Here is a 13,074-nt window from a genome sequence, read left to right on the forward strand (position 1 = left end):
ACTCATTTTCTCTTGTCAACTGAGATGGGAGGGGTCAGCAAGAGTTTCACAGGGAGCTGAAGAAACAAATGGTTAATGAGTCACTCAGATTGAAGGTGGGGTAAGGCATAGGGACACCCTAATGTTAACAACTCTGTCTGGGTGTCCACCCAAGAACCATAGACACAAGTCATTTTGGTTTGTCAGATGGCTGTTCCCAGAAAACGTGGGCCTAAAGCTAATCTCCAATGCTGCAGATTTGTAAGAATAACTGGATCTAATAGTTGCCAGTAACCATTCTAGGTTTAAGAACTCCACTTACTATTCCACAAAAACTCTTTGCAACACTAGTAATAAGCAATAGATCTTATTCTTCTTGCCTACAGGCAGGGTAGCCTATCCATTTACCCAAACAGTGACTTCATCTACAATGTACTTGTAGATGAAAAATGACCTCTGAGTTCTTTTAAGGACCTGGACTCTGAGCTGAACTTGCCAGCCAAGAGGAATGGTGACTCACTTCACCAGTTACGTCAGTGACTCGTTGCACCCCAAAGCAGTATTCTCTGGGAACAGCATACCACCCTTGCCAGCTGGCAGGTCCACAGGGACAGGACAGCCTGAGGCCAAGAGCCTATTGGTTCAGGACCTTCAAGAAAGGTGGAAAATACCGCTAGCTTTACTCTTCTGTGGCTACTATAGTTCATGCCTTGACAATCACCCCTGGTCTCAGTTTTGGGAACAAATGACCACTGACAACTGTGAATTACACTTTTTCATGGAGCCAATGCCACATACTGTGTCAAGAGCCTGTAGAACCTATGAAGAGGGCTGCACTGAGTCCGATAATTAGCAGGAGAGGAGCAGCTGGACACAGGACATGCATACACATGAGGACAGCACAACGCCTCCTCCACGGACTTCTGGGTAGAAGGACTAAGCAGCTCTAACTTGTGTCTGTGTTATGGGTGGGTGGCAATGTAGACTCACTAGTTTGCAGTCTTGTAGTTCTGTCCCACCATCCCAGCAGGCTGCACCTCTTGAGCCCCATTAGCATGCTTGTTCAGTACAGACCTTACATTGCTACTGGGCCAAACGCAGGAGAAAGGAGGACCTAGGAATTCTGGCAGCGATTTAGTACTATTACAAAGATTGAAATTTACACTACCTGGTTCTCTACCATACGTAAGTCTGATAAATGCTACCGGAAAGGACACCAGTACCTAAAAGATGCCACTGGAATTAGGGGTTCAAAAACAGAACAGGCAAAAACATTTATTTAGAGGCCAGCAACAAGACAGTTCATTAGTTTTAAGGGTGTTTGTGCCAAGCTTCACAAAGTGATTTCAACTCCTAGAATTCACATAGTGAAGGGGACAGGACCTCCACAAATTGTCCTCTTGACTTCTACATGAACTCTCACACTCCATACTCACATACAAATCAAATAAAAAATTTTAAAAAACCAAAACCACCCCCCAAAAACATTTATCGTTTGTGTTATTTGAACAGCAGCAATATCTACATGCAGTTAAACAGTCCTGGATGGCTGAAGATAGGACTCTCTTGCTAAGGCAGAGGCTGGACTGTGTTTAGATATACAATGTTAGTTGATGGCTCACAGCAACCTGTAACTCCGCTTACAGGGGACATGACACAAAAATTAAAAGAGAGAAAGAAAGAAAAAACAAAGTTATGTCCCTCAAGTTGAACAGTCCATAAAGGTTGATGGATCACATGAACCTAACCCAGAATATCAGTCTGTCTAGGGACAGGAAAAGAACACTGAATGACAAGCCCAGATGCTGGTCACTCCAGCAGTTAAAAGAGCACTGGCTGTTCTTCCAGAGGGCCCTTGGTTTATTTCCCAGTATCCATATGGCAGCTAACAACCGTACTGTAACTCTAGTTGCAGGGGATTCAATATCCTCTTCAGGCCTCCTCAGGAACTGTATACATGTGGTGCAGACATGTAAGCAGGTAAAACACGTAGCATAAAAATACATCTTGCCAGGCAGGCGGTAGTGGTGTACACTTTTAATCCCAGCACTTGGGAGGCAGAGCCAGGTGGATCTCTGTGAGTTCGAGGCCTGCCTGGGCTACAGAGTGAATTCCAGGACAGGCTCCAAAGCTACACAGAGAAACCCTGTCTCAAAAACAAAACAAAACAAAACCAAAAACAACAACAAAAAAACCAGCTGGGTGATAGTGGTGGTGCACACCTTTAATCCTAGCACTTGGGAGGCAGAGGCAGGCATCTATGTGAGTTTAAGGCCAGCCTAGTCTACAGTTTGAGTTCCAGGACAGCCAGCGAAACCTTGTGAAACTCTGTCTCAAGAGAAAGAGAAAACAACCCAAAACCTAAAATCTAAAAATAAAAACCAAAAAATAATCATGTTAACAAGGAAGTGGGGAGCCATCTAACAGCAAGGCAAAGGTCATCTCACAGGCAATGACAGCAGAGTGGCACAGGGTATCATTGCTACTGATCAGAAACACATCATTCCAAGGCAGAAGCAAGCCATGGCCCAAAGGCACTGCAGGATGGGAGCTCTAAAAGCTACAATGATGCTACCACAATTTTTAGGGAATAAGCCTAGATAATAGTATCCCCAAATATCTAGGTTCAGCCACCCATCTCCAACACACCAGTTAAAAAGACAAATAATAAAACATAGAAAAGGGGGTTTATGCCGGGCGGTGGTGGCGCACGCCTTTAATCCCAGCACTCGGGAGGCAGAGCCAGGCGGATCTCTGTGAGTTCGAGGCCAGCCTGGGCTACCAAGTGAGTCCCAGGAAAGGCGCAAAGCTACACAGAGAAACCCTGTCTCGAAAAACCAAAAAAAAAAAAAAAAAAAAAAAAAAAAAAAAAAAAAAGAAAAAGGGGGTTTATTCAATGTAATCACAATGGGAAGAACAACAAAAAGGGATCCAGTGATCACCCCGCCAGGCTATCACTAGAGTACTGACTTGAGGTCCAAAGGTATACTAGTTTTTGATTACATGACATCTACAAACATGTTGGGCTGCTACACCAGTATGCATGCTAAGCCCAGGTTGGATCCTCCTAGAACTTCAAACATAGGGCAAAAGTAGGTATAATTAAGCAGACCTGGTCAAGGTATGGTCCCACCATTACTGTCTCAGTCCAGATCTGCCCTGCAAGGTTGTGTGTGTGTGTGTGTGTGTGTGTGTGTGTGTGTGTGTGTGTGTGTGTGTGTGTATGCTGTCAGAACTATGTGAAATCTTTCTGAATATCAAGTTCTTTTTTGGGTAGCACAAGGACTTCAGCCTTGACTTTCCTCCAACATGGGTAAATTTAATTCTTTAATGTCTGGCTCAGTAGATAACACACTGACTACCCAAGCATGAGGACCAGAGTCTGGATCCTCAGCACCTATGCAAATGCAAGGTAGGTGTGGCATCCCATTTATTATCCCCATTCAGGAAGCACAGACTTGATTTCTGGAGCAAGCTGGTTAACTCAGTGAGCCAAACTGTAGAGTTCTGGTTTCAAGTAAGAGAGCTTGCCTCAATATATAAAGTGGAAAGAGACTGAAGAAGACACACATAAGCATACATGCAATCAAGCACACCACATACATGTCATCTTCTGGCATTCACATGTATATATATCCCTACGTACACACACCCCCCCCACACACACACACGTAAGCACACATGCATACAAGCACACCACATACACACACAATTTCTTTTAAAGGCATCTTTCCTGTTGAAGGTCATAGTGAGATTGGACCATTCTCATGGCCCACCACTGTTCAGAAGCCCTTCAATGTTGTAAGGTAAAAAGATGAAAATGTTACCAAGTTTTAGCTCCTAAAGGATGCTTAAGCACGTCATAAAATCTGACCACCATCAAAAGATGGGCAGCTGAGGCACAGAGAAACTGGAACGAAGGGTGAGGATCCAATTTATACAGTGGGCAAGAAACCCCCATTCTACAAATCATATCCTCAGACTTTCCTCCTTGCTTCCAGAGATGAAATAAGGATGAAAAGCAAGGGCCAAACCAGTAGCTTATGCTTGCCCTGCCTCTCCCGCACCTGGCACTTTGTAGGCTGGGCCTATACTGTCCAACTGAACAGACCTTGGCTTACTACACACCACTGGACAACCTGGACCCCAGCCTAGCCCACTCTAGAAGCTCCTCCTTAAGATACTCTGGCTTCTTTGGGGCGGAGAACAAAGTCAACATCAGAGTATGAGCTCTGTTTAAAAATGTTATCAAGTAGGGGCTAGAGAGATGGCTCAGCAGTTAAGAGCACTTGGCTGCACAGAACAGTCTCTAACTTCAGCCCTAGGGGATCCAACGCCCTCTTCTGGCCTCCACGGGCACTGCATTCACAAAGTAACAGTATGTAGACAAAACACTCATTCACATACAATTAAAAAAGAAATTAAAAGTTATCAAGAGGCACAGTCCAAGCAAAAGCCAAAGGGCTTTCTACTGTTTTCCAACGCCTCAAAAATATCAGCTCCAGAGCAACATATGCCAGGAGAAGACAGGGCAGAGAGGCTGCTTAAACCAGCAAATACATCCTGCCCAGGGGTCATCTACAGGTATGTGGGCAGTGGCACACTCCATATCTGGCTGGCTTAGACAGTGGAAGACTGAGATTGGACTTTCTAAAACTTGGACAATCAAACGGACTCATGATGCTGCTTCCCTCTGAAGAGGTGGTGTTACAGAAGACTCGAATAATAAGCTGGAAGGGCACTACTGCCACTACAGACTTTCCTGCGGCCTCTTGGCACAGGCCACAAGGGAAGGCATGGGAACAGGTCTAATGACCACAGTCTTACACATTTTAAATCACAGAAGCCTCAGGAAGAAATTCAAAGCCCCAAGTGCCAGGCTTACAACAGGGAGACCCCACTGGAGGAACAAAGTGCTTTATGAGGAACAGCAAAGCAGGACAGTTAGGAATGTTTTCAGTTACACTTGCACTAGAGTGCAGATCACACAGACTTCAAGATGACGATCCAACTCTACTCATGCTCAACTGGCTCCTCAAACTAATGGTAGAAAACTATAGTATGGATGGAGTCAATCCATCCCATGGTCTTCAGGTTATCTTTCTTGAAACTTTCCTTTAGATCTGCCTTTCTAGCCCATCTTATTCCAAATCACCCATTTCATGTTTCAGTTCCCCGAGGGTGTTGCTTGAAAGGACAGTAATGAGGGCTGAGAGCCAAGGGTGACAGAAAAAGCCTGGCAGTATTTAATCCCACACAAGAGGCACCCTCTGGGCCCAACATGGCAGCACACAGCACTCAGAAGGCAGAGACAGGCAGATCTCTGAGTTTAAGGCCAGCAAGGGCTACATGGTGAGATCCTGTCTTAAAACAAAAAGCAGCAACAAAAAACCCCACACACCATAACAGACAGGTAAGCCAGGGACTCTAACCCTAGGATCCCAGTGATCCACCTTAGAACACATCAGAGGAGTCATCAAAATAGAACTCCCTGGAAAAGGTTAGCCCACATGATCAAATGCTATGTGCCCAGCTCTGCCTAAGCTAGTAGATGTCAAAGTGCCACCACCCATATGCCTGCAGAAGACCCTGGGCAGGATGTGTACATGGTGGTTCAAAACAGTCTCTCAACCCTCTTTCCTTCCCCTGATGTCCCACTGCTCTGGATGGAGGTCAATTTTTTTTTTTGAGGCTGCGGGAACCAGGTGGGGGCTGAAGGGACATGACTGACTAAGCTGCATTCCCAGACAGAGCCTGCCCTCTCTAAGAGTTCACATCTCTGAATGGCATGTGACACTACATCACAGTTTGGTTGTTAGAATCAATTTTCAGAAAGTACAAAACTGCTTGGCAAAAATCTCAGGGAACAAAAAGTTTCAAAATACTTATTTTCTGATGCCCATGAAAGGGTGGCTAATGGACTGGCTTTTCAGTATAGCTCCTTTATCCTGAGGTTAAACTTCTGCCAAAATCTATTGTTCTATAAATAAGTCAAACATCTCCCATTTACCCAGCACTTTGACTCTCAAACACTGCCGAGAAGGCATCTGGCTGACTACTTGGTTATAAATATTTAAATAAGCAAACCCTAAGTACCTCTAAAGCATATTTTACTCATCAGGCCACTATGGCAAGAAGTACTGGTTCAAAGCACCGGTGAGGCACATAGCAGGGTTATCTTGTATGCTAACAGGCACCATAAATACCTATCAATACCCACATAGGCCAGTTGTTCACCCTACACTGACAGCAGTCAAGGTCCTAGCAGTCAAGAGTAGGAAGTTCTTGAACTTGAGCAGCCTGAAAGGCAAGGCCCAAAGCACTGCTTCTTCCTGACTCTTCATTACAGGTACAACAGCCAAACAACTGCAGAAGTTGGGCTACTCAACAGAGCATGTTTGCCTCTAACAGGCAACCATCTTCAGGATGCTCATCACCAGAAGGCTGGAAGATCTCAAGTTCAAGGGTTTTGGAATGGTTTACAGTTCCACTAAGAAATGCAGGGGGAAATCCTCATTTTAAAATTCCCAACAAGCGGGGTTAAGGAAAACCTGTAATTACATGTATATATGTGCATATTCTCTCACTGTTAAGTCTGACATAACCCAGGACAGTCTAATCCTAAGTCTAGGATTCTCAAGTCTACCCTGAGAATTCTGAGAGTCAAGTCCTGAGAACTTGCACACCGCTTCTCTCCCCTCTAGTCGGCCAACCTTTTCACACCGATTGGGCCTGCATTAATCCAAATTTCATTCCGGTGGATTTCCAGGTGTCCAGTAGTCAACTTAAGATGTTCAGCATATACTTAAGACCCCAACCAACCCGAGGCCAAAGGGCCAGGAAGGGACCTAGCTTAAAAGGAACATTTTCTGTCCTGTTTGGGAGTAAGGTGACGGCCACGCGAGTGTGGATGATGCCTTCAGCAGGTCAGCTAACCGGAGACATCACTGTGGAAAAGGGCAGGCCCAGACAGCCACAAGAACCCTTAGAAATCAGCCCGTCATTTCCCCATTTCTGGCTGGGGCACTCCCCACCTCCACACTACATTCAGATTGTTTTGACATTTCTCCCCACACATCAAAACATCCAGGCTTACCCTGAAGGGGTGGGGGCAGTACCAGACCCTCTGATGAGTAGAGCATGGCCTTTGTTTACTGCGGTGACCTTAGGTGGGGGAGGATGCCGACGCCGGCCCTGCAGCCCAGGCCCTGCCCCCTTGGGGCCCCACCCCCCGCCCGCTGCCCTCCCCGCCCCGCTTTCCCCTCCCCCGCCCGCTGCCCCCTGGCTGGGCGCCAACACAGCCCCCCGCCCGGGCCCGCCGTGCTTTTCCCACGCCCTCCGACGCCCCACCACCTCTCTCCGAGGCCCGCTGCCCCGTCCCTCGGGCCCCGACCACTCCCCGGGCTCTCTCAGAGCTCTACCCCCACGGCCCGCAGTCCAAGCCCAGCTGTCCCTTCACTCGGCCCCCAGCCCTTCCCCGCCCCCCCTCCAGCCCGCCGCGCCCAGCCCCCGGCCGCGCTCGCACAGCGGCCGTTGGCGTTGGCCGCGGCCGGTGGCCCGGGTCCTCGGACTGCGGGGATGCCGGGCGGCCGAGTGTCCACCGGGGCCTGGCGCAGGCCTCGGCCTGCCGGGGACCCCGCCCGCCGGCCCGCACGGCTCCCGGGTGCTCGATGGCGCCGGGCCTCACCGAGATAGATGTCTCCGAAGGAGCCGCTGCCGATCTTGCGGCCCAGCCGGTACCTGTTCCCGACCCTCAGCTCCATGGCGGCGGTGCGGCTCGCTACTGCCCGCCCGGCCGCTTCCTGGGTCTGCGCTCCGGGAGGCGGCGCCGCTGCTGCCGCTACTGCGGGTCCGGTCCGGCTCCGCCCCCCTCACGGCCCCGCTTTCACCATCGCTTTCTGGTTGCCCCGTCGCTCTCAGCGCCTCAATACGGGGCGGATGGGACAGTCCGAGCGCCGCCGCCGCTGCTCCGGCCCCTGCCGGCCCCGCTCACCCTCTCCCCGCCGCGGATGGACTCGGATCTTCCGGGCCTAAATCCCCCTTCAGCTGCCTAAAGGAGCCGCCGCCATCGCGCTGTGACGTCACTTCCCCTAGCAACTCAGAGGGGCGGGGCCACGGTGCTCGGGGGCGGGGTTTGGCTACTTGATGGATTGCGCAGTCGCAACCGGACCTGTTTCTCCTATGTCCCACTATCCACTGCTTCCGCAGGACGACAACTGGTCACTTTGGGCTTTCCACTTGTCTCCAGCAGAAATCTGAGGAAACTAAGACGTGAGTGGTGGTCCCAGCCTTTAGGAGGATCATGAGTTCGAGACCAGCCTGGACTACAGAGACCCTGCCTCTAAACACACCACATATACCAAAATAACATGTTGGAGAAGCCAAAGAGCAGTTCCTTTTGCAAAGCCTGGGAAAGGCCCTAAAGTTCTGCCCTTTGCAGATGGGGGAACGGGGCAGAGAGGAGGCTCCAGTCCCGGCTCTGGGGTCACAGGTAGACAGTTTGTTTTGTAGGAATCACCAGTCCTGGGCTTTGAATGCTGCAAAACGTGTAGCTGTGGCCTGCTGCCGCCTGCCACCTTGTTGCACATAAAGGATGGAAGAAGAGTGGTCTTCCTGGGACCCACAGTGGGCAGGAAGGTAAATGTTGAATTCACTGATGGTGTAGAGGCTATATCCCAGACCCGGGTCTCTCTCCAGCGCCATCTGCCTGGAGACCAAGTCAATGTTTTGCTTTGTTTTGTTTTCTGGTCTGTATTGGATCTGAATGTTCTTCCTGGAAAATATAAACATGAATTCTGAAGTCCAGCTGATGGTCAGCTTCCAAGACTTGGCTGTCCATCTAACCACTAGGGAGGACCTTCGGAGGAGCCACCACACAAGGAGGTGCACCCTAACTAGGATACAGCCTTTCAAGTAGATGCTTCTCTATGCCCACCCCACCCAGCTAGAAACAGAGCCATAGATCAATCTAATGCTTTTATTTGGACAGCTAGCACCCATACCACTCTGTGCACAGGGTATAGAGCTGCGTGACACCTCAGAGCAACTCCTGGCTCGTGGACAAGAAAAGCAGTCCCGCAATTGCCCTGCAGGAGCACGTGGAGCTCATATCTCTTTTCTTCTCGTCTCCTGACTCCACCACCTTCCTTTTGGAAGGTGGTGCAGCTGCACCTGCCTGCGCATAGCTGGCAGTCAGGTTGGGGAGTATTATACAGCATGGCTGGAGACCGAAGACACCAGAAGACAAACAAAACAGCTACTGAGTGGTAGGTAGTTGGGAACTGCCCAGCTTCTCAGTCCAGGAGTCAGAGCCAGACTTGCCCAAACTAGTAATAATCCCACTGACAGAATTCACTTATGATTTTTCTAATGAAAAATTAGAAACGTATAAACAACACCTAGCTTCCCCATCAGAGAAACCCATATGTTGAACTGGAAACGGAACAGATCTGGTAGCTGGACCAACCTCTCTCTTAACAGCCTTGGGCTGATCCTGGCCTGATCTTAGGCTAGTAACCCTCCCTCTTGAGGCACCTGTTCTGTCTGGTAGGAAACTGAGGGTGTGAGCTGCTGTATGCCTAGGGTTCTGCCTGACTCTCCTGTCTTAAGTCAGGACAGTCAGTGGTAAAGTGATCAAAGTTCTTGCTATATTTTACTTGATGGTCAAAAGGAGGCAAAGCATGGAAAGGGCCTCAGGCGGGATCAAGGTCATTTACAAGTGGCCTGTGCTGGGATTCTTGGCTTCCCATCACATTACCATGATGCCAAATCCTGGGCCTTCCAGGGATTGCAAAGGCTGAGCTCATGACACGTGTCCACCACCTGCTCCTCTGAAGTGCAAGTCCTTTCTGTACCTTTCACGCACAACCCTCTCCTACTCTGCTATTAATACGTATACTCTTGAGAAGGGTGCCAAGTATCAGACCTACAGACCCCTCTCATACAATGACGGTGTCTACACAAAGGCCCACATAGGTCCTTAGCAAACATGCTGTGTTTGTTTGGAAATGGCTTTGTTCGCTTCTTGGCTCACAGTGACTCTAAGTGATACACCACACTAAGCATTCACTATTCAGCTTCATGAATGACCCCTGAATAGATGCCCAGCTCAGTGTGGGGTGTAAGGTCAGGTCAGCTCAAAGCAAGACAGCAAGGTACAGAAACTACCTTGAGGACCTGGGGTAGCCTCTGTGGGGTACTGGGCTACCCCCCTCTTAGCCTCACTTACCAACAAGAGTGCTGATCTGGGCTCCCTCCTCCAAAACTCATACCTGGATTTCCTAGGTATGTTCTAGACTGGGCACCCCTGCCCAGACAAAATCTATTTTAACCCCAAACCTCAACAGAAGCTTAATTTCCTCAGGAAGGTTTGTGTGGCCCCTGTTGGGGTTGGGGAGCTAGAGAACTTCCTGGCTGCCCCACAGAACTTGGAGCATAGCTTCCATCGTGGCCTTGCTGAGCAGAGCCTTACCTCCATCCAACGGGCTTCACTGTGAAGGTCGTATGTGTCTGCAGATCCCTCACTCCCAGCCGTGAGCTTCCAGATACACACAAGATCACTTGTCCTCAGTCCAAATTTCTAGCAGGCACAGGGTGAGGTTCCCTTTTCCAATCCCAAGTTGTGAGGCGAGTAGAAATCCAGCCTGACCTTCATCCTGTGCCATCAGAAAAGAAAATGAGAGAACAGAATGACCAAGTTCTCCCTCCTGGTAGTATGGAGGATGTCTCCTGCTGAGCAGCCTGTATGAGTGTGTATAACCTTATTTAAACAGAGTTCACCTTCCATGCAGCTCACGCATTTAAATAATGCAAGTCCTCAACAGAGGACTTCTCATCCATATCCTCAGAGGTACACCACCAGGCCTCCACAGATTTTACCACTTTTTATTCAAATTTTTTTGGATTTATTTTATGTGTGAGTGTTTTGACTGCATGTATGTCTGTGTACCATGTCTATGTTTAGTGTCCTTGGAGGTCAGAAGAAGGCATCAGATCCCCTAGAACTGTAGTTACAGATGGTTGTGGACCACCATGTGGGTGATGGGAATCAAATCTGCTCCTCTGCAATAGAACCACTGAGCTATCATATCTCCAGCCCCCAGATTTCACCTCTTTATACTTTCCACAAAGAAGCCAAAAGTCACAGTATCACCTACGCCTCAGGAGTGAACAGAGACAGGGCTTGGGCTCTGGGGGTTCAGAGTTTATATTTCCTGTGTAGCCATCAGAACTCAAAATGATGACCCAAAGAGCACATACTTCCATTCTCCACCCAATCTCATGGTGCCAGTGTCAGGCAAGTGGTAGACACATAACCCTATTTCCAGAATCGAGGAGGGTGCTGTATGTGCTGTGTGCATGTGTTCTAGGAAAGACAGTGAAGATCTGACCTGGGCTGGACACAGACTGAGAGCCGCTCTGGGGGTTCCCCTACAGGTCTCTCTCACAGTGGCCCCACTCTTCCTTGTAGTTGGTTTTTTTTACTCATTGCTCTTTGAGGGGCCAGCTCCCCAATAAATACAGGGAGACTTATTATTTCTTATGAATGCCAGGATTTAGCTTGGCTTGTTTCTAGCCAGCTTTTCTTAAATTATTCCATTTACCTTTTGCCTCTGGGCTTTTACCTTTCTTTATTCTACATATACTTCTGTCCTTCTTACTCTGTGGCTGGCTCCTGGCATCCTCTCTCCTCGATTTTTCACTATTCCCTCCTCTTCTCTATTTATTCTCTCTGCCTGGCAGCCCTGCCTACCCACCCTCTCCTGCCTAGCTACTGGCTACTAAAAGACCAATCAGGTGTTTTAGACAGGCAAAGTACAGAGTTAAACAAATCCAACATGCCAGACGGTGGTGGTGCACGCCTTTAATCTCAGCGCTCGGGAGGCAGAGGCAGGCAGATCTCTGTGGGTTCGAGGCCAGCCTGGTCTACATAGTCTACATAGATCCAGGACAGGCACCAAAACTACACAGAGAAACCCTGTCTTGAAAAATCAAAAAAAAAAAAAAAAAAAATGCAACACATCTTTGCATCATTAAATATTCCACAGCATAAACAAATGTAACACGTCTTAAACGAATATTCCACATTTCCCCCTTTTTGTCTAAATAAAAATGAAAGATTTTAACTTTAACATAGTAAAACTATAAACAACCAGTTATCAAGTAAGAATTGCATTTACAATATGCAGTCCATTTGTATTTAGCAAATTCAGAGAAAATACTCCATTTTCTCCATCTTGTGATTCCAAAGTTTTATACTTCATTTACTTTCTATTATAACTAAAGAAAACTATAACTATTTAGTCTTTAACTCCATCAGAGGCCACAGAAGGATGTAATATTACCTAGCAACAGAGACATCTGGTTGCCTGGAGAGTCACCCAAGGTTCCTCTGCAACACTGGGGCACCCATCTTCAGCCTAGAATATCTGGCGGACTTTTCAGTGAAGCAGGAAATTTGAAGAACTTTTCCACCTTGTATTGGCAAAGTTTGTCAGTTACTTTTCTCTGTGTCCTACAGAATATCTGGCAGACTCTTCTGTGAAGCGGGAATGCTGAAGGACCCCCTGCCTTGACAGAGTTCCACAGTTGTTCTCCTGTGCCCCACTGTCCTGTCTGTACAGGACAGTCAGCAGTCAAGGCAAGAGCAGTTTCCTGCCCAAATGGCTATCCTTGCCACAGTGAAAACAGACTCCAAATGGAGTTTCTTCAGTGCCCAACATCCTTTTATAAAGTAAATTGGTGCTGTCAGGAGCAGATCTGTCTCGTTGTCATGAAAAACCTTAGATTATTAAACATCTTAAATGTCATATTCTATAGTAACGGAATTTTCCCAGGGGCCTGCCCTGAGAAGATTCCTCTCAGAGTCCCGAGGAAGACTCTATGTCAGGTGTGGGGTTATCTGAGGGAAAAAAATCTATGTACACCATGCTCTTACATTCGTTTATTTCTCTAACAAACTTTTATATACACAGCTTCAGCTCCATCATGACACTCAGTTCCTCATAGTTTTAGTAAGCTCTTGTGCTTGCAACCTCATCTTCATCCTCTGTTCCTTTATCTTCCATCTTTCCTTCCTAGCACCTTACCCCTGGC

General features: G+C 48.0%; 1 protein-coding gene and 1 long non-coding RNA gene across 6 annotated transcripts in view; one reads left to right on the forward strand and one right to left on the reverse strand.

Annotated features, from left to right (window-relative positions):
- Csnk1d (casein kinase 1 delta) overlaps positions 1–8,051 on the reverse strand; it is a 37,035-nt gene extending 28,984 nt beyond the window's left edge. For 3 of the 4 annotated variants that reach the window (XM_037201236.1, XM_028884945.2, XM_028884946.2), the window contains exon 1: positions 7,667–8,051. In XM_037201236.1, coding sequence (XP_037057131.1) covers positions 7,667–7,742 — 76 coding nt within the window. In that variant the 5' untranslated portion in view covers positions 7,743–8,051. Of the gene's footprint in view, positions 1–7,075; positions 7,157–7,666 lie in introns of those variants that run through there. The other variant, XM_037201237.1, reaches the window with a different exon arrangement.
- A 38-nt stretch (positions 8,052–8,089) lies between these two features.
- On the forward strand, positions 8,090–12,733 carry LOC119086995. Of its 2 annotated transcripts, none has more exons than XR_005090408.1 (3): positions 8,090–8,616; positions 8,781–9,245; positions 12,500–12,733. It is a non-coding gene; the product is annotated as an uncharacterized LOC119086995 (long non-coding RNA). The 2 variants fall into 2 exon arrangements; XR_005090409.1 differs by having other exon boundaries at positions 8,090–8,250; positions 8,491–9,245.
- The last annotated feature ends 341 nt before the right edge of the window (positions 12,734–13,074 follow it).

The sequence above is a fragment of the Peromyscus leucopus genome, chromosome 8b (assembly GCF_004664715.2).
Source record: "Peromyscus leucopus breed LL Stock chromosome 8b, UCI_PerLeu_2.1, whole genome shotgun sequence".
NCBI classification, from domain to species: Eukaryota; Metazoa; Chordata; class Mammalia; order Rodentia; family Cricetidae; genus Peromyscus; species Peromyscus leucopus.